This window comes from Lytechinus variegatus, chromosome 7 (genome assembly GCF_018143015.1).
Source record: "Lytechinus variegatus isolate NC3 chromosome 7, Lvar_3.0, whole genome shotgun sequence".
NCBI lineage: Eukaryota > Metazoa > Echinodermata > Echinoidea > Temnopleuroida > Toxopneustidae > Lytechinus > Lytechinus variegatus.
In genome coordinates this window covers 31,474,293-31,502,290 of record NC_054746.1, presented here as the reverse complement: position 1 = coordinate 31,502,290, position 27,998 = coordinate 31,474,293, and the positions used below count along the sequence as shown (strand labels likewise).

The 27,998-nt window shown below is 35.7% G+C and overlaps 1 protein-coding gene across 1 annotated transcript; it reads right to left on the bottom strand.

Moving 5' to 3' along the window:
- Nucleotides 1-27,998, bottom strand: LOC121419011 (carboxypeptidase B-like). Its single transcript, XM_041613270.1, has 11 exons — nucleotides 27,797-27,998; nucleotides 25,909-25,987; nucleotides 25,481-25,600; nucleotides 24,739-24,849; nucleotides 21,778-21,876; nucleotides 20,051-20,152; nucleotides 18,858-18,965; nucleotides 13,650-13,740; nucleotides 10,668-10,870; nucleotides 2,585-2,669; nucleotides 1-399 (listed from the first exon to the last, which is right to left on the bottom strand). The coding sequence occupies exons 1-11, from the start codon at nucleotides 27,880-27,882 to the stop codon at nucleotides 209-211; spliced, it is 1,275 nt and encodes a 424-aa protein (XP_041469204.1). The 5' UTR covers nucleotides 27,883-27,998; the 3' UTR covers nucleotides 1-208.

Sequence of the window (27,998 nt, the reverse complement as noted above, 5' to 3'; positions counted from 1 at the left end):
ATTTCCACAATTCAGCATTTGGCCCCGCCTTTGGCTGTCTTTAAAATTTTCTTAATAAACCACTTTATTTCTGGATTGAGCGTCGCACTGTTGCTTATTTATACATCCAATTCATCCAATACTTTAAGTATTTTTACTTATTTTGGAACATCCCATTTAAACGAGAAACACAAAACAATGAACTTTTTCTCCCAATTCTTTGTCGTCTCTATGCGTACTCGGCGACGAGCTGTTCGCCGAGTGTCTTCATACCAGCGTAGATCTCCTCAGCGGTCGGCTGGATCTGCCTAGCTGGAAGCTCGAATCCGAACGTACCCTCATCACGAAGCTCCACCACATAGGAATACTTCACGCCTAGGGATCCGTAGCCAAAGTCCTCGCTTGCACCGGATGCGGGGTCTGAGATGGATATAAAATGGTTCCCATGAAGTGAAATATAAAAGTGACAGTCATCTTTTTTCAATCTTAACGATAATCATAATGATGATAATAAATAATAACCTGGACATTTGTAATGCGCCGGTATCCATCATAAAAAGGGATGATAACAATGATTATGTGATGATGGTGAAGTGGTGGTGATACTATTCATAACATATTTCCTTTTGATATATCACGTATGTTTTTAATTAATAATTCCGTTCATTGTCACAATACTCGGTCAAGTAATAATTTCATTATCCTAAGGTTAAAACACAAATCCTCCTTAATTCATTATGGCGTTATGACCCACGCAAATGTATATAAATGAATATGAAAAATCATTTGTTTCCTTTCTCCTTGCCGAAATCTCATACATTTACGCCCCACCCTCCCTGTGTGTTTGCTGTTGTTTGTTAATGCTGTGTGTGTATTTTTTCATTCAATGTTATTGTCATTCAATGTACTGAGAACTACTACTCACAAGTTTTTATAAACTTTTCTGTAATTTCCAATTTTCTCTGATATTATTTGTCATTCCTGTGCATATAATTATATATCATTTTTTATGCTAAGAAAATAAATTGAATTGAACTGAAAATATCCTGACGATGATAATTGTTATCATCAGCATAATCAGTAGCAGTATCATCATGATGTCATCATCATTATCATACATAACAATGACGGTTTTCATCACAAGCATCATCAATGAAATCCAGTTTAGAATATATTTTATATAGACCTTCTTTATACCGGTAAAGAAGTGTTATTAGATTGATAACTGATTTATTGATAAAAAACATCATTGCGACAAAATCGAATTGCGGTGAGTTTACAAAGGTACAGAGGCATTATATAAACATAATAATACACAAAAAATGAAATATTAGTTCAAAAATATATCACATAATCATACATTCGTAATTTCATAAAAAGGAAATAAATTTTAAACACAGTTTAGAAGTATAATACGGGTTCCTTGAAAACAAATATATGAATTCAGAGAAGGATAACAAAGAATATACATGTAGATGGAGGAGTAAAGTAAGTGAAGAAGGAACGGATGGGAGGAGATAATGAAGTTAAGGAGAGGAGAAATAATGGAAAAGGTGAAAGGGAAAGGGTTACAAAAGAAAAGGAAGGATGGAAGATGAATCACACAGACTTAAATGTTGATCATTTAATGCAAACATAAAAATATGAGAATGATACTCTATTGTGATGAAATTATATTGGGCTACAGAGTGTGATATATATTGGAAGATTGCCCCCCTCCCGTCTTCCTGGGGAGCGTTTCATCAATATTTTCATCCGACAAGTTGTCAGATCTGACATCTTTCCATGATTTTGATTGGCTGAGAGGCTCGGTTCCTATGGTAACTGTCGGATAAAACGTCCGACAAGTCCTTTCATGAAACGCCCCCCCCCCTGATCCGAACAAGGTACATGTGGCATTGAGTACTTATTCATTATCCCTGTCCTAAAGAAACAAATATTATTATTATTATTTTTTAACAAGTGCACACCTAATTAGCAATAATGCATATAGCATTTCCATTTATTTGAAAGCAGGATAAAAGAGCATTCCAGATTAAATGCCTTGCTAATGGGCATAGGTGCCACGGCCGGGGATCGAACCCCGGACTTTCCATGTATAGCCAGGCGCCTTAGACCACTCGGCCACGGCACCTCCACTTATATACATCTGTCTCTCTCGCACACACACTTTTTTTTTAACAAGTGCACACCTAGTTACCAATACTGCATTTAGCATTTCTATTTATTTGAAAGCAAGATAAAAGAGCTTTGTAGATTAAATGCTTTGCTCACGGGCATTGGTACCGCGGCCGGGGATCGAACCCCGGACTGTCCATGTATAGCCAGGCGCCTTAGACCACTCGGCCACGGCACCTCTACACCCACACCCACACACACACACCATCAATAGTATATCCCTACAATCCTCAGGGGGAGGAAAGCCATCACATCATCATGTTGATGTTGTGAAATTATGTTGAGAGGATGGTGGTGGTGGTGGTGATCTTGTTATACATGTTATAGATGATGACACTGCTGATGAATATTTAGATCCATGCATTTAGATACAATGCAACCAAGTGGCACATGCCTTTTTCAAATAATCTATTTATGATATACTCACACATATCAGGTCCTGATTCTCCAACTAAATAATCTTTGCCATGAACTGAGCTAATTGAATTCTCTACTTTGGTGGCGAGTGCTTTCTGAAAATGATAAGATTAATCACATCCACATTTTGAAAAAATACTCAAAATGGAGCCGAGTGTTATTCTGATGTTCTCAAGCACTATATGAAGTAATGAAATAACAAGAAATAAATCTGTCGTCGTGTTTGGTTTTTGGTTTCACGTGCAATAGTATGGAAGCTTAAAAGTGCCACCGAGATGTTGAGATAATTATCTCGGGAAGTCGACATCTTGATAGCAAAAGATAAGATGACGAGATCCTGGATCTCATCATGTCGACATCTTTTAGAAGAGATGATGAGATGACAAGATCCTGGATCTCATCATGTCAACATCTTTTAGAAGAGATGATGAGATGACAAGATCCCGGATCTCATCATGTCAACATCTTTTAGAAGAGATGTTGAGATGACAAGATCCCGGATCTCATCATGTTGACATCTTTTAGAAGAGATGATGAGATGACAAGATCCTGGATCTCATCATGTTGACATCTTTTGGAAGAGATGATGAGATGACAAGATCCCGGATCTCATCATGTTGACATCTTGTAGAAGAGATGATGAGATGACAAGATCCTGGATCTCATCATGTTGACATCTTGTAGAAGAGATGATGAGATGACAAGATCCTGGATCTCATCATGTCAACATCTTTAGAAGAGATGTTGAGATGACAAGATCATCTCATCATCTCATCATCTCTTCTACAAGATGTCAACATGATGAGATCCAGGATCTTGTCATCTCATCATCTCTTCCAGAAGATGTCAACATGATGAGATCCAGGATCTTGTCATCTCATCATCTCTTCTACAAGATGTCAACATGATGAGATCCAGGATCTTGTCATCTCATCATCTCTTCCAGAAGATGTCAACATGATGAGATCCAGGATCTTGTCATCTCATCATCTCTTCTACAAGATGTCAACATGATGAGATCCGGGATCTTGTCATCTCAACATCTCTTCTAAAAGATGTCGACATGATGAGATCCAGGATCTCGTCATCTCAACATCTCTTCTAAAAGATGTTGACATGATGAGATCCAGGATCTTGTCATCTCATCATCTCTTCTAAAAGATGTCGACATGATGAGATCCAGGATCTCGTCATCTTATCTTTTGCTATCAAGTTGTCGACTTCCCGAGATAATTATCTCAACATCTCGGTAGCACTTTTAAGCTTCCATGCAATAGCGAATTTTACAGAGCCATTGTGGTGACATGATTCATGAACTGTTTTTATTTTCAGTCATCGTTCCCACGACTCATTACCTCGACTCATTAACGTGGTTGTTGTTTGTTGGGTACACAGCAAAAACTGTGGTGTTAACCGGTGTACATAGAGGACCACACCAGTTTTTTTACACCGGTGTTAAATTGGTGGTGTTAGTTTTACACCTATAGGTGTTATAACAACACCTTTGTTGTTACATTTACACTCTTTGGTGTTATGTTTAATCTGTAGGGTGTAATTTTAACACCTCAGGGTGTGGTCCTCTATTAACACCCTCTTTAGGCCTATATTCTGTTCTACTAATAATTTGGTAAAAATCGTACCTAAAACCTAACTCAAAAGTACAATGATTCTTAAAATGAGGGAGGAGGGGGGGGGGGGTAAATAACGAAGATAATTGTTTTCTACATGTAAGCCTCATGTAATGTACCATTATCTTATGTGGTCAGCAGATGAACATAATTATTATTGATTAATAAATAAATAAAATAATGATAACGATAGAATAAACCTTTCTTCCCTTCTTTTTGTTTTAGATTTTTAAACCAAATACAAAATCAGATAAACACTTATTTTTTCTCGTTATCAAATCACTCATTTTCGAATTGTTTCGTTCTCTGAACGAAACGAAATAATGCATTTTGAACATTAGGGTCTTGTGAATTTAGGAGTTTATGAATTTCGTCAGGATCGGTGATGTCTGCTTTGACTATGTGCATTGATCTTTCTATTATATACTTGGGGCATTTGACAATATAATTTTTGACTGTTTCTATCTCTCTACATGAATTACAATGTCATGTAGGGTGTATTTTCATTCCCCAGATTCTTCATTAACGCTCAGGGCCATGACTTATAACTTGCTATAAGTAAGCAGAGGGAACGAGTTTGTAAACTTTGTAAAGCATGTAAACTCTAGAGGAAACTAGTTTTAAAGGGATTATCCGGGGTGAAAATATTCATATCTAAAAAAATAAATTAAAATTTACAGAGCAAATTGCTGAAGATTTCATCGAAATCAGATAACAAATGAGAAGATATTGAATTTTAAAGTTTAGCAGTATTTTGTGAAATAGTTATATGCACGTCATCACGAATGTTCATTAAGTGGGCTGATGATTTCACATCCCCACTTTCTTTTTTTTTCTTATATTATCACATCAAATTATAATTGTTTCATTTTTCATGCATGTGTGAATAATGTGTCTCCTTTATGATGAAATATGTTGCTGCAATGAATATAATGCAATAAATCAGTTGTCAATCCAATTTTCTTAAGTTCTTGGAAGAAAATGGAATAAACCTAATTTCAAATAATAAAATACAAAATAACAAGTGGGGGATATGACATCATCAAGTTGCTCATTGAATATTCATGGAGACATGCCTAGCACTGTTTCATCGGAATAATGCAATTCATTGAAATGCCTTAACTTTGTTATTCCTAGTCCGATGTTTATCAAATTTTCAGCGTTTTGTTTGTTTGATTTTTCTTTCTTTAATTCAAATCATATTATTCTCAGCACGGAGCATTCCTTCAAGTCGATTGAACGTCTGAGTAATACCTTGGTCATATTTACTATACGGCGGCCTAACGGTGAGTCGAAAACATCCGTTTTATTGTTATTCAAACCTACTCTAATTATGTAGCTGGTTCAAAAATATCAAAACAACAGTTTTCGACTCGTCGTACGTCCACCGTAGAGTGAAAATGACTGAGGTATACGAGTCAAGGGAATCAGGTAGTTAGTCTGTAAGCACAGACTCATATTTGACACTTCAACCAATAATGGGTCTAGAGTGAAGACTAGACTCCAAAAACTCTGTCTATTTAGAGCCAGCCAGTGAATCTAGTCTCGCGACTTCAGACTGTGCATTATACAGTATGTGCATTATGAAAACCAAGTGGTATGTGCCACCAAACTACTAGCCTATAATCTAGGTGGAGGCTGCAGCAGTTATTGTCTTTGCTGTTATGCTGAACGCAAAGACTACGCCTGATGTGGCAAAGACTACGAATTATTGAGATGATCGAACACTGGCCGCTTATAACTCCTGTCTGCCTATAATTAAACAATAGTCGATTTGACAGTCTCATAGGCTCAATACACCAACCTAGAAATGTTCTTTCCGATGAAGTTTTTTTCTTGATTCGTGTTCCTAAGGGGTCCTAGAACAAAGTCAGCTTGGTTGCCAAAAGTTGCCGTTTGGGCAATTTTGCTAATTTGCATAAATCCAAAATGGCCGCCAGATGCCATCTTGAAAACCTAACTTTTGAACCCCTGTCCACAAAATGATGAGTAATGACTCGTTTTAGGGATTTAGAGATGTGTAGAACTGATTTCTGTAATCATTTTTGCAATATAAGGTCATCTTCAGGTCAAATCCAAGATGGCCGCCATATGCAATCTTGAAAAATTGACTTTTGTTCCCCTTGCCCAAGAATGACGAGTAATACCTCTACTTAGGGGTTTTGGGGTGTGCAGAATCCATTTCTGCTTTCTATTTTGCAATATAATGTCATCTTCAGGTCAAATCCAAGATGGCCGCCATATGACACCATCTTGAAATATCAATTTTTGAACCCTTTGCCCCAGAATCATGCATAATAACTCTATTCATGAGTCATTAGGTATGTTGATTCAATTCATGTAGTTATTTTGCACAAAGGATAATCTTCAGATAAAATCCAAGATGGCCGCCAACCGCCATCTTGAAAAATTACTGTCTTGAGGCTTATACGTGTTAGAACTAATGTAAAGGGATTTCAGTAAGATACTCATTTCTTTTATTAATTCTCAAGTTTTTGTCCCAGAATCATGAATAATATCCTTCTTTTCGTGAGTTATTTGGTATGTTTATTCAATTTCTGTTCATAATTTTGCAATGTAGGATCATCTTCAGGTCAAAATAATCCAACATGACCACTAAACACCGTATTAAGAAAAAAAAACTACTTCCGAGACTATTGAACCTTGAAGAAGTGCTGTCCCTAATAAGGTTGTTGTTATGTATTGGAGCTCATGTAAGGGGATTTCAGTGAGAATGATTCATTTCTTTTAATCACTCCATTTTTAGTTCGAGGTCAAGTCATGTCTAAGATGGTCAGATGGTTGATAGATTTCGTCATTAACCGCTTACCTTAGAATTAAACCATTCAAGGTTTGGGCTATGATTTCGGGAGTTTTGATCCTTTTTTATTTCTGTGCAACCATACTTTTCCAGTGAAATGACTTTAAAGTATTATTTGAATTAAAAAGTGATTTCTCCGTATTTTTTTTCAAAAAAATTGATTTAATTATTAACTTCCTTTATAATTATTATTGGACTTTTCCTCCTGACAAGAGCCATTGACTTGGTCAGCAGGAGTGCACTCTTTAGCCTCCTGCAGAAGATAGGCTCCCCAAGACTGTTCCACGGTCAGGATTGTTCTCATTCGTGAAATGTTTTACGGAAACGATGTCGCCCCTGCCTCTCAAGAAGTGGGAGTACAAGACCTAGTCATACATAACAGCTGCCTGTCTTGTGCATGTAAGGGGTTTGGACCATCCATCAGACTTTGAGACAGTCAGAAATCCTGATAGACTCAAGACACCGACTGTCCTCCAGATATGTATATCAACAGCACACACTCGTCTGGTTATGGTGGACTCCTCACCTACCTTGGACCGACTATATGTCTCTTGTCCCCTTTCACAGGACAAGCATATAAGCATCAGGATTGTAAAATCTGTCACAGTCATGGCCAAGCTCCTGCACGGAAGTAAGTCCTGGAAAACGTACGCCGACCAAGAAAAGTGGCTAAACACCTTCCATGTCAGCTGCCTCGGACGTATCATGCACGTTAAATGGCAGGACAAAGTGAAAAATACAGAGGCCCTTCAGCGTACGTGTTGGCATCAAAAGCTTATTCTCGTTCCTTAGTCAAAGGCACCTCAGGTGGTTGGGGCATGTTTGCCCCATGAAACCTTGGCGAATCCCTTCTTGGATTCGCCAAGGTAAGGTAAGCTGTGTGATTGGTCTCACCCCATCGATAGATCACACCTCCGTTTTAAAGACACATGCAGATATGACATAAAACTTGCCGGCATAGACACTAACACTTATGAAGGTGTAGATGATAGTCGCCATCCATTCTATGGAGAGCTACTAAGTACAGGGGTCAAGACGTCAGAAAATAATCGGAATGCTAAATTGGCAGACCAAAGGCCTAGGAGGAAGGCTAGGGCAGCATCTCTATATAAACGTGTCTCAGCGCCATCCTCCTTCATCTGTAAAAATTTGCTCTAGAGACTGCCACTCTAGAGTGGAGCTCTATAGTCACTCTCGAAAATGTAAGGCCTAGCGCTACACCGAACTGATGCCTACAAATCATTGGACACATTGATTTAGAAAAATAATATTGATAAAACACTTTCAAATTGAAATAAGACCCTAAAAGCCTCTTCAGTACAAAGGTATGAATGGACCTTAAAAAATACACTCGAAATGGATAGCCCAAACCTAGAGGATTCATTCTAAGTTGAGCAATTAATGTTGAAATGAACTTGAGAATTAATAAAAGAAATGAGTATTCTTACTGAAATCCCTTTACATTAGTTCTAACACGTATAAGCCTCAGACAGTAATTTTTCAAGATGGCGGTTGGCGGCCATCTTGAATTTGATCTGAAGATTATCTTTTGTGCAAAATAACTACATGAATTGAATCAACATACCTAATGACTCATGAATAGAGTTATTATTCATGATTCTGGGGCAAAGGGTTCAACAATTGATATTTCAAGATGGCGTCATATGGCGGCCATCTTGGATTTGACCTGAAGATGACATTATATTGCAAAATAGAAAGCAGAAATGGATTCTGAACACCCCAAAACCCCTAAGTAGAGGTATTACTCGTCATTCTGGGGCAAGGGGAACAAAAGTCAATTTTTCAAGATTGCATATGGCGGCCATCTTGGATTTGACCTAAAGATGACCTTATATTGCAAAAATGATTACAGAAATCAGTTCTACGCATCTCTAAACCCCTAAAACGAGTCATTACTCATCATTTTGTGGACAGGGGTTCAAAAGTTAGGTTTTCAAGATGGCATCTGGCGGCCATTTTGGATTTATGCAAATTAGCAAAATTGCCCAAACGGCAACTTTTGGCAACCAAGCTGAATTTGTTCTAGGACCCCATAGGAACACGAATCAAGAAAAAAACTTCATCGGAAAGAACATTTCTAGGTTCGGAAAATGTCAAATCGACTACAAGGTATACCAATTAAACATCCGCGCCAAATACGGCACACCAAAGTTACATTCGACCAATCGGATATAAGTCGCAAAGAAAAAGATTCTGCTCGTCCATTACGTAAATGGGGTTTTAAAAAAAGGAGACAGGGATACGTTAACTCAATGGCCCGTATTCTGAAGTCTGGTTGTAATAGGTCCATGGTCTAACGCTGCGCTAAAATTACGGGAAGCCAAAAGTGTCAAAATTTTTATTTCCTGTTTCATCGATGGTGAAAACAATTATCTATTTACACTGCCTAGACAATTATGAATGATTTGGGAGCCAAATGAGCTGAAATATGATATCTATACCGATAGTGATTTATGTAACAATTAGCTATCCATACTTAAACCACAACTTTAAACCTGAGTTTAAGTTAAACCCGATATCAGAATATGGGCCATGTTGTCTACAAAACTACGTTCTTATTTATTTTAACAACCTTTAAATAATAGATTATAATTTTTTTCTGCACATTATAGTTTTTCAACTATATTTGAGAGACCTGACGTTGTCAAAATAATGATCTCGTCGTTTGACATACTGTGGTACCAAGACCGGTACCTGTGTTGCTGGTCGTGTGCCAATTCGACTTGAGACAAGAAATCATAAAAGCCGTGATGGCAAAGATTATCGTGACACAGATGGATTGCCTGGTAGATTGCGCTTTTTTCCATATCCTGTTGGTAAAGCAACAAATATCCCTCCCGTCATCAATAACGCTAAGAATTTTCAAAGAGGAGTGCCGAGTTTATCGACAGCATAACCGGCAGCATAATCCAAACTATCTCGCGTGTACTCGTACTCACTAATGTGGATGAAGAAAGTGACGTCATGTCACATGACTTACCTTCTTCTTTCCAACGTATTTCTGAATGGTACGATTTACTTGTTCTTCATACATAATTGTGCATGAAATTTTTTTCGTCGATGATAAAAAACAACATCCAAAACCAGACGGGAATCTGATCGTAGTCTTTGCCACATCAGAAGTATAGCTTGCGTTCAGCATAACAACGTAGACCATAACTGCAGCCTCCACCTAGATTGTATTCTACAAACTACCAGATAGTAGGTCAGGGAACGAGTTAGTAAGTCCATGGACCTAATACAACATGGTGAGTCGAGGGAACGCATTATGAAGAAAGAGAAAACAAAATGACATGTCACCTTTGGGACTCCGTAGGATGAACCAAAAAGATTTGAAATGTCTAGATCAAAATGTAGCTATTGTAGTTAGGATAATTTGTTTATACCATGTTTACATAATTCTTCTGAAAAAAAAAAACAATTTTAGCCAGTGAGATAATGGATGGCTGAGAAATCAATTTGGTTCGACATTTCTGCAGTATTTCGAAAGAATTGCTCTTTAAACATGTTGAAGTATCTTGAATGCTACAGTTACACCAACGGAACCGAAACCAACCCAACCGACGTAATAGCTTTTATCGATCTAAAGTAGGTTTCGTGTCGGTGTGTCTGTTGCTGTATACCTGGTCGTCTCTGTGTGGATGTACAGCGATGACTTTTTCAGTGTAGCCCCAAGGGTAGAGCCAGTACTGACCGTAGGAATGGAAATCAATGAAAAGCTTGAGGTCTGTGCCAAAGCTCTGAAGGAAATCCTTAGAGCCACTGTTTTCAGGTTCACTCAGCTTTTCTGTCCCTGGGTAGGTCTGGGCACACTTGGAACCATCACCTTGGGTGTTGTACGTTCAAAAAATATAGATGGATAAACGTAGTTATCAGAAAGGAATGGAAGAGAGGGGTGGGGGGGAGAGAGAGGGGGGGGGGAGAGAGATTTCAACTTTAAAAAAAAATTAAGGACAACTCCACAATCACGGTTTATGCTGGTTTAACAAATATAATGGAATTACCCCCATTTCACTTTATTTATTCATCTACTTAATAAAGATCTTCAGGCAACTGAAAAAAACAAATTGACATTAAGGTACAGGAGAGGTGAGAAAACGAGAGATAAAGAAAGAAAGAAAGAAAGAAAGAAAGAGGGAGGGAGAGAGAGGGAAATGTGGATATACAGTTGATTATACACACGACAAAATTTTTTATCAAGTCTACTCTGAAAAAAGTGTAAGGCTAACCATGGGCGGAAATCTCTCCTTGAAGGTAGGGGTGACACGATTGAGTTTTCCATTTTTATGTTCTTCATAATTACTAACTCGAACACAAATATATATATATTTATTTATTTATTTATTTATGTCGAAGAGGGGAGGTATTCCTAACTAAAGATGAAAGGCCTCAATAAATGCGAAGCGTGAGCCCCAATATGTTGATATTTTATAATTGTGACCTGGATATTGAACATTCTGAAATTTTTTTTTGTGATCATGAACTAGATTCGAACGTAAACGGTAAAAGGTTTTTGATTTTCCAATCTAAAAACTGGACATTTGTGACACTTTTTGAAATCATGAACAGGATAGGAATTTAACTAAATAATAGATGCGAACGCGAGCTGAAAGTTTTCGATTTTCCAACCTAAAACTGGACATTCTTAGCACTTAATTATGAACGGAATAGGAATCTAAACAATGAATGCGAGCGCGAAGCGCGAGCTGAAAGTGTTTTATTTTCTAACCTAAAACTGATCATTCATAGCACCTTAAAGAGAATATGAACAGGATAGAAAATCTAATCAATTAATGCGAGCGCGAGCTGAAAGTTTTTGATTTTGCAACCTATAAATACTAGACATTCGTAGTACTTAAAAAAATATGAACAGGATAGGAATCTAAACTTTGAAAAATATGAACAGGATAGGAATCTAAACAATTAATGGCGCGAGCTGAATGTTTTTGTTTTCCAACTTATGAATAATGGACATTCTTAGTACTTTGAACAAAATTATGAACAGGATAGGAATCTAAATAATTAATGCGAGCGCGAAGCAGGTGGTGAAAGTTTTTTTTATTATTTTGCAACTTAATTACTGGACATCCTTAGTACTTAAAAAACATTATGAACAGGATAGGAATGTCAACAATTAAAGCGAACGCGAATCGCGAGCTGAAACTTTTGTATTTTCCAACCTAAAAACTGGACAATCGTAATACTTTTTCAATTCATGAACAGGATAGGAATCTTACTAAACAATATTAGATTCGTCCGCGAAGTGTTTGCTGAAGATATGTCTTTTCCGGCCTAAAAATTGGTATTATTAGCGTATTTTAATATCAAGGACAGGGTAGCTAAATTTTAATTGATGTGAGCGCGAAGCGTATCCTGATTTTTTTTATTTTTCGACCAAAAACTCATCTTCTTTTCACCTTATAGCATTAAACAAGATAGTATCTGACTCAACCATATTACTGATTCGAGCGCGAAGCGCGAAATGTTTTTTTTTATTCAGATCTGAAACTGGATCTTTCAAGCACTTTTGAAATAAAGAACTAGCATTTTAATTCAAACAATGCGAATTTTTTTACGATTTAAAGCTACAAATTATGAAAAAGATGTATATCTTCCTAAATAATTGATTTGATTTTATATATTTCGATCTGAAATGTGAAAAAGTTTTAAGCACGTTTTGAAATAACAAGATGACTGTGTATTAATGTAAAGCGCGAGCGATTTTTTTTTGATTTTTATACAATGACCTGAAAGTTTTTTTTACCAATTATTCTTCCTCGTCCTATCTTTCTTCTTATTTTTCTCCTCACCTTCCTATTTTGCGCTTCGCCCCCTTCGACCTACTTATGATGACCTCTCCAACGGCCGGAATTTTGTGTAAAATGGAATATAAGTGTCGTTAATAAAGTATTTAAAAACATATTTTTGGGGATTAAACGTAGTTAAAATTCACGGCGAAGGATAAGTCACAACTCATGAAAACTATATTTTTTTTACTGAGTACGCGAACAATGAAAATATTTTTATATTCCAAGTAAATTTGGAACAAAGGGAAAATGAATTGGTTTAACAAAGGTATGTTTTACGGGGTAAAAACCATCTATGCACTAAAATTTACTTCAAGGTATCCAGAGGAGATTTTCTTTTTTTTGTCATTTTTATTATTTAGGAAATTGACAATGTCCATCGATGCCATCAATGTCATCACTCTTTGGCTGGCATATAGGTCTAGATGCGAGTTCGAGAATAGTCAGGCCGGTATGCCTTTTCTTTTCCCATCCAAGTTCTTAACAAAAACTATCGGTTTTATATATATTTCGAAATTGGAGGATACATGTGTATAATTTCAATTTTGAATTATGTATTTGTTTCCATAATAGAAGATCACAAATAGTAGGGGGGACATTTGATATTATGTCCCCCTTTCCAAAATGGTAGGGGGAAACGTCCCCCTGTCCCCCTGGGATTTCCGCCCATGAGGCTAACAATATAAAATCTTGGGATGAAAAGTTGGTAAGACTTTGGTATTATTAATTTATCTTAGAATATGAAATCTAATATTCATTCATTCCAGATTAATTTAGATGTTTATAAACTTTACCAACCTTCCCATTTGTAGTCATAATTACGGTTGAGATCGACTCCAACGCAGCCTCCTGTGTTAGGGTTGCGATTCTTGCGCCACATACGATCATCCTTGCCAACGGAAAAAGAAAGAAATATAAAAAGAATATATCCTACATAGATTAAATCCTGTATAGTAATTGCTTCAAATAGATCATGTGACCAAATATATTTTAATTATGATGTTGCGCGACGTCAAACCTCAATATACATGTACAAATTTATACATACATTTACATATTCATATTTTCCATAAAAACTGATGTTTGAATTTATGTTTACGAAAAATGCAGAAATTTGTGAAATGGAAGAAAATTAATGTTTATTTGAATCGATTTGAAAAGAATTTGAATATTTTTGCTATACCAATATTCTGACGTTATGATTCACTGGCGTAAATCCGGTCCGAGCAGTGAGGGGGTGGGGGGTGATAGTAATACTGACCTGAAAATTCAAAATTTTGGGGATACCCCCGTACCAAGGGCTATGTTGGCTGTTAAAGGCCTGTGACGATTTTTTTATGGCTATAATAATCGTCGCCTTCCCACACGAAGGCCGTTATAGCACGCACTGCCGCATTGGAATGATTTGTTGTGATACTAGTATAAAGTAATGAATTCCAGTTAATAACAATATGCGATAGACCGAGTAAATTTTCAGTAAGTGGAAGACAAAATGGTGTCCTAAAACCTCTTTCAAGTGGTGTGTAATTATCACATCACAGGCAATACGCAGGTATAGTGTAAATAAAAAAAATATGTAAACTATACTTACCGTACATCTTTCAGTTAAAGGCCTATCACGATTTTTACAGTTAAAATCAATATGCAAGCGAGCAAATTTTCATTTATTGGAAGACAAAATGCTGCCCAAACCGTTTCAAGATAATTATCACACCACGGGCAATGTATACTGCAAATTTGTAAATTAAACTACCATCTTTCAGTTAAAGGCATGCGGAGTCCCACAGGGTAGTCTGTTAGGTCCTTTATTATTCATCATTTGTATTAATTAATTTCGTAAATCATCCGATATTCTTTCATAGTTTTTGCCGACGATTCTAATCTTTTCTATTCTCATTAAATCCAAACACAAATTCTGAGCTAGAAAAGGTTACTCAGTGGATAAGAGCTTACAAACTATCCCTAAATCAAAAACAAAAAATACATGTTATTTAGTAACTCCATAGACACACTGCCCGCAAATATTGTGTTTGATGATACCCCTTTAGAAGTTGTTTCGTTTATAAAGTTCCTAGGTATAACTGTTGATAACAAACTTTCGTGGAAATATCACATTGAAAATATTTGTAAAGCGATCTCACGCAACATCGGCATAGTAAGTAAACTGAAATTTTATTTTCCACCACGAACCTTATTAATGCTTTCTTCTTAATCTGTAATCTTACCATATTTGAACTACGGCATTCTTGTTTGGGGCAAATTCAGTGTTGTAGTCAAGGCTCAAACCTCCAAGGCCAAGGCCAAGGCTTTAATACCCAAGGCCAAGGCTTCAATACCCAAGGCTGAGGCCAAGGCATGGAAACCCAAGGCCAAGGCCAAGGCCTGAAAACCTCAAGGCCAAGGCATTTCAATTGTACAATATATGGAACAAAAAATTAGACAATTCTTAGGCGGCAGACATGACACACAGGACCAAATGTATAAAAGGTGTGAGCGAGCAAAAGTTTTGACCCTTGTACATTTAAAACGAAAATAATTTCATGATAGATCATGTAGATTTAGACATAAAATTAACATAAATTATCGTTACCTTTGTGCATTTAATTATTTTACTAGGCAATTCACATTGCAATAATTATTATTACCAAGGTGATCTGATCCTGGCATGCCCATTCTCAACATATGTCTTTCTCCTCTACCTGGGACAGGGGAGGCAGAATGTATTTTTTTTTTGGGGGGGAGGTCAAAGCCAAAAATGCACTTACAGTATAAGTCAAAATGAGAATTTTGGTGCAAACAGATATTTTCAAAATGAGATTATCAACTGTGTGAAGAAGTTGTGTGTTTTGTGGAAATTAAGTTCAGCAAAGCTTTTTAAAGTGATTTCTAATTGATAAGACAGATATTTTGATTTAGGCTTTAATTTCCCGCTATAGAAAGCATAGCGAGCAAGTGGTTTTGAAAAAAAAAATCAATTTTGAAGTTGTAAAACTCGATTTTGGGTCAATTATGGTGCTAATCACTGTTAAAAGGGCATCCTTGCGAGATGTTGTAATAAGATGTAATAAGAAATGAAATTTAAATATTTCGAGCTGTTTTTGTAATCATGAAAAAGGTGTGCATCTTACTAAACAAATTAACACGAGCTGAAATTTTTACTGACCAGAAAAGGAAGCTGTTCTGGACTGCATTTAGTGACTCATAAATAGGATACATAACTCACCAATCAAATAATGCGAGCTCAAAAATGTGTAATATTCCGACCTAAAAACTAAACATTCTAAGCATTTTTTTTGTGTAAATTGAATGCGAACCTTACTTAACAATAATTTATGCAAGCACAATCCAAAATTTGTTGATTTTGAAACCTAAAATTTTGCTCTGTATGCCATGCTTGGCCCCTCAAAATTTTTGGCTCATCATGCCATTGATGCCATAGCCCATTTGGAAATGACAAAATTGAAGTTTGTGTTCAAGTTTACCGAATCTTTTCAGAATATCATTAAGACTTAAAACATTCTTGTTGGTCAAAGAAAATAATACAAGGAAAACCTAATGGAATAGAAATCAACCTTGTTATCATTCTTTACAGTAAGCTATTTTTAAAGTATGAAAATTGTTGTCGAAATTGCAGTCAGATCTGTCAGAATATTTCCTGTCATAAAATCACTATAATCAGTGGCGTACCGTGGGTCACGGCATTGGGGGGCACCAGCAAAAAACTTGGAATCGCCTAGTGAGCGCGCGAAGCGCGCCCAGTTGCCAGGTATACTGACCTAATACAGTGCCAATAAACGGACATGTATCTCACTAGTCAAATAATGCGAGCGCGAAGCGCGAGCTTAAAATTTTTGATATTCAAACCTAAAAAGAGACATTACAATCAATCTTTTGTAATCATGATACGTACCTGTCTCGCTAAATAATGCGAGCGCGAAGCGCGAACTGAAATTTTTGTAAATATTGACCCCAAACAGGAAGATTTTAAGGACTATATTTTAGGAATCTTTTATCTATTAAGATTATACACATCTCACCATAGTCATCTAATGGGAGTGCCAATAAGCGCTTGCTGATTTTGTTAGAATTACATCTAATCATGCACATAAAGCACTTGTAATCATGATTAACATACCCATCTCACTAATCAAATCTTGCGAGCGCGAAGCGCGAGCTGAAAATTTAGGAAATTCAGACCTGAAGAGGGGCATTTTAAGGCTTGTTTGTAGGAATTCAAGAAGACCTTACGTAGTTCACTAACCAAATGATGCAAGCGCGAAGCGCGAGCTGAAAATTTTTGATATTCAGATCAGAAAAAGGGACATTTTAAGGACTCATTCTAGGAATTGATGGAGAGCAGACATCTTTCACCAATCCACTACTGCGAACGTAAGCACGGACAGGAAATGTTTTATATTAAGACCTTAAAATGGGACAATCACTTAAAGTATTCATGAAAAAGAAGCATACTATTGTACATGTAAAACAATAACTCGAAGTGCGAGGAAATATATTTGGTAGTTTGGTGTATATTGACTTGAAAACGGGAGGTTTTAGTATAACAGGATTATATATCTCCGTTAACAGACAATTGGAGCACCAGGAACAATAAAGACATATGCCCTGAGCAAATTATGTTTCATTTATATGAAAAAAATGTTTCTTATGTAATGTAACATAACATAATTAAAACATAATGAACAATAATGTCTTCTTTCCCACTACGTTTCTCTTCCTTTTTCCCTCTTTTCTTCCTTTTTTTAGTCAGCCGATTGGGGGGGGGCACGTGCCTCCATGCCCCCCCCTGTAGTTATGCCACTGACTATAATCCTAATCATAATTATTATCATTATTATTGATATTGTCATTATCCTTATTAGTCATGATTACATCATGTTACCAATAAATAATATTAATTTTCATCACCTCTCTTTGTTACATAATTATGTGATGATAATTGCAATTGATGGCACTGCTAAGTACACTTACTGCTGCTGCTGCTACTGCTGACTGGTAGTATTTAGTGTCATTAGATATACAGAACAATTGAAACATTTATAATCAATTATAAAAAACAAATGAAAGTACAAAATGCCTTGAAAATGCCTTGAAATTTCAAGGCTCAAAATCCTCAAGGCCAAGGCCAAGGCCCTCTCAAGGCCAAGGCTTTGAAAAAATAGGCCTTAAGGCGCCTTAAGGCCAAGGCATGCACTTACGAAATGTTGCGTAATTTTAGAACCGCGTACCTGGGGGTCACAATTTTGGTCTCAAAAGTTGCGCGAGACTTGAAAGTAAAAAGTCAGCGAGGGACGCGGTCAAAAAATTTCGCGCAGCGGATTTATCGCGAAAAATGTTGAGGGGGGCCCAGTCTTTTTAGGGTTAAGTAAAAGCATAATCTCGTGGTGCAGACTGGCTTATTTAATTGCACCTTCAATATAAGTATAAAGTTGTATCTTTCCAAAAAGATACAAAGTTGCACTGTAAAGGTGCTCCCAGTGTGACATCTAGGGCCCGCCTTTCAAAGAGTTGCGATTGATCTGATCAATCGCAACTATAGAAAGCCAGCAAAGTTAACATTTAAAATGCATGTTTGTTCAATTTTTTTTAGATATGAATGTATATCCAGAAATTCATTGATTTCTCGACAATTTGGTGTGTTCTCCTTTATTTAAAAAGGACATTTTGCAAATTTCCTGTAGAAAAAATTATGACACTGATGGATTTCCATCGAGTTACGATTGATTTGATCAATCGTAACTCTTTGCAAGATGGGGCCCTAGTCTTCACCTTTAAAGGTTGAACCTCTTGAGATCCAACTTGCCCACTCATATCAGAGTGCCTAGCTTAAAAATTTGTTTTAAATGCTGCAATATCCATAACCAATAATATGCACCCTTTAATCCTATGAAAATAACGGGGAGGGGGGTGATTCGTTCGTCCGCTATTTCCTTTATATTCGATAATTTATATAAAAGCACTTTGAATAATGATTCAGCTCATACTTACAGTGTGGCTGAACTTATATCCATCGATGTTATATACTGGTACCATGATCCAAACGAAGTTATCTAGCATGCTGGTAACAGTAGCATCACTGCCGTATTTTGATACGAACTGACAGAGAAAAAAAGTGTAAGGTTGGGGGAGGGAAATAAAATAGTTATTGAATGTGAGTAATAAAGCAATAAAATAGATGTTACACTGTAGAGTTATGCAAGCATGTATTTCCCCTATTTCAATATGTTCATTGATTTATTTGAACGATATGTGATAAATAAGATATTTTGTCTAATCCTTAACCTGTCGATGAGTGAAAAAATAGAGAGAAAAGCCAAGATTGTTGTCATTGAGAGAGTCAACTTTGATTATCAGCCATTATTGGTAAAAAGTAGAATGAACTGGCGAAGGTACCCATCGAAAGGCAATTAATAAAATATTAACATGAACAGCAATAATTATTTGTCACTTCTAGAAAGAGGGAGAGAGAGAGAGAGAGGGGGGGGGGGGCGGAGAGGGGAGAGAAACCGTGAGTTTTCGGCCCCAACAGTAAAGTATCGTGATTAGTAATTTTCATCATTAAAGAAGGGGGGGGGGGTATTCCTCACCAGTAGAATACGCAGGATTTCGAAAGGGGGGGTCAAGCTAAATGACATGTTGACCACCAAAACAAAAAAGGAAATAAAAAAAAGAAGGGTCTCCATCACAATATTTGCCTATTTTACCTGCAAAAAAAAGCAAACTCATGGGAGTATATTTTAAATGTGGCGAGGAACAGTAATAATTCTCTAAAGGATAAACGAACGAATGCTTTATGCATTTAAACGGGAGAAAGAGAGAAAGGTAGAGGCGAAGAAACGGACAATGCAGAGCGCCCGATAGGTCACGGAACCTTCCATCTTTTTGCATAGAACTTGAGTATTATAGATTAGAGGATATTGGCCTACTTGAAGCAAAGTGACGATTTTAGCTCAATGGCTCACGTAGGCAAATCATCATCATCATAATCATCATCGTCATCATCATCATCACCACTACCACCACTGGCATAAATCCGTGACGTCATACTATTCGAGGGGGGCTGACACGATAGATCATCCTGATTCACCGCTCGGATTTACGCCAGTGATCATTTTATATGGACAGGGTGAGTATAATTATTTGGAGGGAGTTTAGGATCTGCAGAATTAGAAATCATTTACCCTATCGATGAGATTAATGACTGTAGCTGGGCTAATCCATTCTCGGGCATGGATACCTCCCTGGATGTAGGCTACGTTCTTGGCAAACGGTGACTTGGCGATCTGTTTGACAATATAAATAATGCAAGCATCAATAACTTATACCAACTCTTATAAATGGATAAACTAGAAGGGATGCTATGATCGGAAATATCAAAGTCAGGCCTCTACAAAAAGGGCAAGTGATGAAAAAATTCGGTTGCCCGATAGAAACAAGTGGAATGCCTCTGGCGGTCTCACCTGCATCACGCGATTCAATATAGCAGCAGTGCTGACTTTGAAAACTACTAAAACTCGCACAAGATGTTCAGTGATACTTGGTTACTCTTATTTCCATGTTTTATGAACTAGACCAATACAGTTACAGAGATATGATGGTAATTCAACAAAAACACCCAATATGGCCAAAGTTCCTTGACCTTACATGACCTTGATTATGTGACGTGAAACTCGCACAGGATATTCAGTGATACTTGATTACTATTATGTCCAAGTTTCATGAATCAGATCCATAAACTTTCAGAGTTATGATGGTAATTCAACAGATACCCCTAATTCGGCCAAAGTTCATTGACCCTCAATGACCTTTGACCTTGATCATGTGACGTGAAACTCAGGCAGGATGTCTAGTGATACTTGATTAACATTATTTCTAAGTTTCATGAACTAGGTCTATATATTTTCTAAGTTATGATGACATTTCAAAAACTTAACCTTAGGTTAAGATTTGATGTTGACGCCGCCGCCGTCGGAAAAGCAGCGCCTATATAGTCTCACTCTGCTGTGCAGGTGAGACAAAAACTGCTTGCCCAATTTTTTTTTTATAATTCTTTCCCTCTTGAATATTTTTTTTGGATGGTACTAACCACGCTTGGTTTTAAAGAAGAGGTCACCTTATCAAAAAGTTGATTTGAATAAAAGAGAAAAATCGAACAAGCATAACACTGAAAATTTCATCAAAATCGGATGTAAAATTAGAAAGTTATGACATTTTAAAGCTTCGCTTAATTTCACAAAACAGTTATATGCACATCCTGGTCGGTATGCAAATGAGGAAATTGATGACGTCATCCACTCAATATTCCCTTTGTACTTTATTACATAAAATATTCTAATTTTCTCCTCATTGTCAAGTGAAACAATGATTAAATCCTCCCTGAATATGTGGAATTAGCATTGCTTTAATACTCTATGATCTATTCAAGTTGGTCCTTATTGCCAAGATCTGTAAAAAAAAAAAAACGAAATATTGTATAATTCAGACAATAAAAAACAAAAGAAGTGGGTGAGAGACATCAACTCTCTCATTTACATATCACTGTTTTGTGAAAAAGGCGAAACGTTATAATGTCATAACTTTTTTATTTTACATCAGATTTGGATGAAATTGTTCTCTATTTATTAAAATCAACATTTATCTGGGGTGGACTTGACCTATAAAATACCCCGTTGTTTTACAAACTTCAATTTAAACTTCTTCTGCTTCTCTTCTTTCATGTTCTCTGCATCAACCTTCTTCTTCTCCTCCCCTTCCCTTTTCTTTTTTTTCATAAATAGCTTTATTATTGATAATTACTCCGATCGTTTAGGGACGTTATTAACAACACAAACGTCATAATCATCATTATTGATATTAACATCATGTATTAACCCCAACAATCAACGCCCTCGTCAAATACAAAACCTACCCTGATTCCGTAGACTGTTTCCCCTTCGTACGTGGTTGTGACCTTAACCATACTGACACCAGAATTAGAGGAAGAGAATTCATTCATCCAGGCAAAGATCTAAAGAAGAAAACAGATAATGATATGTTAATGATAAGCATAATGCAGATGATGATAATAGTAGCTTCTTGAGTTAAAACTGAGGTCTGCTTTTCGGCGCTCGTGACAGCACATAATTAAAAAAACATGCAGAAAAACAGAGAAGGAACTGCTAATGTAAAACTGAAAAGATGGAAAATGAAAGTTCATGGCAAGTCAATAAAAACAGATAATCTATTTTTTCTGTTTCAGTGCAAAAATATTTGAAAAAACAAAATGTAAACGTCATCGGAATAGAAAACCATGGATTATCCTCGATATGATGAAGCTTATAAGAAAAACAAATGTTGTAATCTTAACTCTCCTACCAAAAATAATCACGATAGATATAAAAAGATTTGTAATATTGTTACCCTGAATCTCCGCCGGTTGAAAAGAAAATACTATTTTGACAAGTTTGAATCCATGAAAATAAATTCTAATAAAACATGGAAACTTATCAATAACATTTTGGGAAAACAGAAAAATAATTTTGATAAACAAAAGTCTTTTTTACATAATGATTGCAACATTAGTGATAGTGAAATTGCAGAAAATTTTAAAGAATATTTTGTCAGTATTGGATCTAGTACAAACAATGATCCTAATGAAGATAATTCTAATTCGTTTGATATTTATATGAATGACCCACTCTCTCAAACTATGTTTTTTAAACCGATTACAAAAATAAATATTAGATATCGGTAAATCGGTTAAACCCAATAAGAGCAGCGGATTTGATGACATTGATCCATATTTTGTGAAGAATGTTTTACCTTTCATTATAGACCCACTTTTACATATCTTTAATTCTTCTCTTGCAACTGGAATTGTGCCTTCAAAACTGAAAATATCAAAAGTTGTTCCCGTTTTTAAGGAGAATCCTAATCTCTTTATTCAACTACCGTGCAATATCAATCTTGGAGAAATTAGTTTTTAACAGACTATACAATTTTTTTATTACGTCACAATGTATTATGATAGTCAATACGGCTTCCGTCAAAATTACTCCAGCGAAATGGCAGTTACTGAATCCATGATAGAATAATTAGTGAGCTCAATGCCGGTAAAGAAGTTATAGGAATTTTTATGGATCTCTCCAAGGCTTTTGATTCTCTTTCTCATGATATTTTACTTAATAAGTTGCAATATTACGGTATAAGAGGGGTGTCTTTTAATTGGTTCAAGTCATATTTATTACATAGGAAACAATTTACTGTCTATAATAATACCCATTCGTCTTTTATGGAAATAAAAACAGGTGTGCCCCAAGGTTCTATTCTTGGGCCTTTATTATTTTTGATAGATATTAATGACATTGTTAATTCTTGCCATGAACCACATTTTATACTGTATGCCGATGATACGTCACTTCTTTCCACCCATGATAATATCACTACTTTAAATAGAAATCTTGCCCAAATTTCTGCCTGGTTTAAGTGCAATAGACTTTCCTTAAATACAAATAAAACTCATTGTTTTATTCAATAAAAGGAGGGGTGTGCAATATAATCAAACTGACATATTTCTCCACATGGATACAACTCAATTGCAATTTTATTATTCAGTTAAGTTTTTAGGAGTGATTTTAAGCAATAATTTATGTTGGAATGATCATATAAGTTCTATCTCTGTCAAAATAGCACGTTTTATTGGAATCTTAAATCGTTTAAAATGTAATGTACCTAGTTATATATTATTTACTCTTTACAATGCTTATATTCTGTCTCGTCTTTCATATTGCAATTCAATTTGGGGTAATACTTATTCTAGCCATATACAAAAATTAATTATTCTACAAAAAAAAGCAATACGTATATGTAAGAAGACAGATTATAATGCCCCGACTTCTTTGTTATTTAAATCATTACGTACAGCTATAAACTTCCAAATATTATACCAAGATTCAAATTGCTTCAATTATGCAACGATACCACACAAGAAGTCTTTCACCTTATTTAATGAATATGTTCTCAATTAATGCAAATATTCACAATTATTTTACTAGAGCATTTAACAAATTCCACAGATGGACCGTTTTAAATGATAGATCTAAATATTCAATACGACATACTGGCCCCATACTATGTAATAGTTTAGACCTGAACACATATAATATACAATTTAATGATACTTTTAAAAGACAATATGAAAATAAATTAGTGAGCAATTATTGATATCTCTTAACGTGGTCTTGTACTATTTGCTTATTTGATTGTTTATCCGTTTGTTTATATTTGTTGTTTTGTTTTTAACTTTTGTTCTTTTTTTGTTGTATATTGAAGTTTGTTTAATTTATTTATTTTTCTTTATTTATTATTATTATTATTATTTATTTATTTTTTTTATTATTTGTTTGGGGGGGTTTAATGAAATGATTATTCTTATCCGTATTTATTCTTTGGTACTTGCCGCATCCATACCATATACTGAACTTTATTTTAACTATCGATATTTCTTGGGTATGCGTTTGAACAAGCCTCTCTATGGCTTTTTTGTGCATGCCCGATTTCCATTCATTATTTTGTTCATCTATATTTTTATATAAATATGTGCCAACCATAATTTTATCATCACCACTATTTGTTTCAGTTATGTTCTGTTGATACCTTTGCTTTGTTTTATGTTAAACAGTTATTTATTTTTACTTTGTGTATATATATACTTTTGTTCTCATTTTGTTCTTTTTAATGAATTTGGAAATAAATGCTGAATTGATGAGAGCATATGCCCCCTCCTCCCCTCACGAACCCATCACTAAGGAACAATACAAAAACTGGCCGATATCTCCATCCCATTCGTAAACATGGTTAAGGTTTCGGCGTATAGGGTTGAGTATTATACCTCTTCATAAGTGTGGTATTGGTTGTAATCGAAGTTGACAGCATTAACGTCGTTCTTAGAATTGATCATCTCAGCGGCCTCTCGGTCAATCATATCTTGGACATTAGAGATCTAGAGGAAAGTTTGAATGATATACCGATACAGGTAGGATACACTTATACATATACACACACAATTTAGCATTCATGTATTTTTTGAAATTTATTGTTAGTATTTTTTTATTGAGCATCTTGCTCTTCCTAAACTCCTCCCAACATTCCTATTTTTCCTAAGTGAAGGGGGTATTTATTTCTATTAATGCCAATTTTCTTTTTTCAAATTAATCTTCTTCAAATTTACGTTTGAATTTATTCAAATTTATTTCTGATTTTTTTTCTACCATTGGAAACCAAATATTTCACAAGGTTTATGAAATGACTAACCAATTTTTCTTTTCCTTTATCTACTGATTCTATCCCCCCAATATGTCTTGATTTAAGTATTGAATAAAGTATTGATTACGTAAATGGATATATCAGCTATGTCTTATCACATAACAAAAAGTTGATGGAAAATTTTTTAAAACTTTCGGAATTATTCCAAACTTATTACCAAATTGTTCAATGTCATAGACAATTTATATGAAAGGCTCCTTTATAATGATTAATTATTATTTTTTAATGCAAAAAGAGGGTTTCTCCATCCCCTCGTCATTAGTGATACATTTCCATTATTTTCCTCCAAGTAATGTTAAATGTGTTACCCATGTTGTGATCTCCAGTCCAGGACGGCTGGCTGATCTAACGAAGTCCAGTTGTTGTGCGGGGGAAACCATGACATCAACAGGTCGTCCAACTTTCGTTGGGTGCCTCCAGAAATCAAGCTAAGAAGAGATGAACAAGAGCACATAAGGATAAAACAAAGAGGGAGTGGGGATAGAGGGTGGTCAAAAGAGAAAATAAGTGACAAAAAGAGAGAAGCAAACTACAGATTAATACGTGTTGAAAGCAAGAAGAACACTTAATAAAAAAAAAATCAAAATAATATAGATTAAGATGAGATAATAGGAAGGTGAATAGAATACAATTAAAAACAAAGACAAAGAAAATCAAAGTACTGAAGCGGAATAAGATCATTATAATGAAAAAAGAAACATCGACGCAAGTGAAAATAAATTCGATTGATCCCTACCGTTTCCCATCTGTCGGCCACACCTTGTATCCATTTTAACTCATCTTGGGTCCTAGGAGTGATCCGAAATACCTTGTAGCTGAAAAGACACAGTAAAAGACGTTGAAATAGAGTATAGTTATGGTTTTCATCCTCGCATTGGAAAATCTTATAATGAACGACACTCGTTAATGGCGATGTCGGCGATGATGTCAAGATGATGGTGACTTCGATGGACAGGAGAGAGATGATGATAATTGTGGTGGTGATGGTTGATACTGATGATAGCGACAGGTATTTTGGTGGTCATAATACAGTGCGTATAAAAAAGGGACAGATTTGAAGTCTATAAATTTTTTGTTTCAAATTATGATGTCTATATTTTGGTGTAAATAGGTGCTCTAATGTTCCTTAAAAAGCTGTGTGCGCTATGAACGCCTAGCTCAGCCGGGTAATATAGGAGCGCCTTGAGCACCTAACAAGGTGGATATGTGCGCAATATAAATACCCTATATTATTATTATTAATGTCTTATCTTTGAAATGCAAATTGAAAAAAATGTTCATGCTTGAGCGAACACGGGACGTTTTTGTTGGGGGTTCAAAAAAGGCTTGCGCCAGAATTGCAGAATATGAGTAATATGATGATCAGACTTCTTGCTAATCAGGAGACTTCCTCTTGACCTTTTCATTATCTGTGCCACAATTTTCGAATTATGCTGTCAAATTTTATTTACAAATTTATTTATTTACTTGAATTATTTTGTTTGTTTTTATTTCAACTTCTCTTACCTTTTAATTTTCCTTCAAAAGTAATAGAGAAAAAGAGATTTTTGTCAACCAAAGCAAGAAGATTTGCATTATCAATTGGGAAAACTTGTGATTATTCAAATCCTTTTATATGTGAACAAATTATGTTTTATACCTTTACAAGACATGAATCTATTTTTCAATGGGTCATTAATTCCTTGACCAAGTTAAATTGCTTGACAGGAAACACAGGAAGGGATTCATGTCCTTCAATGACAATGGTGTATTGAGTCAATTCTGAAGGAGCTAGATATGGCAGATCGGGTAAAATGTATTAAAAAGTTGTGAGTGAGCGAAATGAGCACGCAAATATTCCCACTTTTTTATTACATCAGATTTTTTGATAGATTTTGACAAAATATTCAGAAAATAATATCGTATTTTACTTTCTATCGTTCCTTTTATTTCCTGTCCACTTTTTTTTGGTCATGATTTCTTTTTTTTGAGGGGGGAGCATCCCAACCCTCCGCCCATCTGTGTGGCACTATTCAAAAGGCACCATAACCTTTGTAGCACACAATGAAAGGATTTGAAGGAAAAAAAATCCACGCTCTCCCATACTTCGGTTGAAACAAAATTGTTTTAGCTTGAAGAGGGAATATTCAAAGCTAACAGAGAGCATATCAAAAAGAACAAACAGAACAATTCAAGCAAATGAATAGATCTGAAATGAATTTTGACCGCATGATTTTAAAATTATGGCATAGATAATGAAAAGGTTAAGAGGAAGTCTGCTAATTAGCAAGAAGTCCGATCATCATATTTGTAATTTTAGGCCATTTTGGCGCAAGCCTCCTTTTTAACCCTGGACAAAAACATTCCGTGTTCGTTCAAGCATGAACGAAACTAATTTTTTTAATAGCATTTGAAAGACAGGACCTTAGAGCACCTATTAACACGAACATTATAATTTGAAACAAAAATTTTATAGACTTTTCAAATCTGTCCCGTTTTTTATACGCACTGTATACGATGATAAATTAAGGTTTAGATAAATGTAAATGCAGTGAAATGAGAATGTCGGTGATGGTGGCACTCGTGGAGATGATAGTAGTGAATCCGTATGGTAATCAAAAGAGAACAATTAATTTTCTCCTTACCCATCGTATCGAACCTTGCCGTGGGTGCCAAATTGGCACGTGATAACTACCACGAAAGCGAATCGGAGCAATTGATTGATCCCCATGACTATGGAGTTCGGGAATCAGGAGGCGAATGAATTTACGAACAGCTTGACCGAGGTGCTTGCAGTTTGTGATCCAAATCTCATCTGTGGGTATAGCGTCGGGTGACTAGAATTTT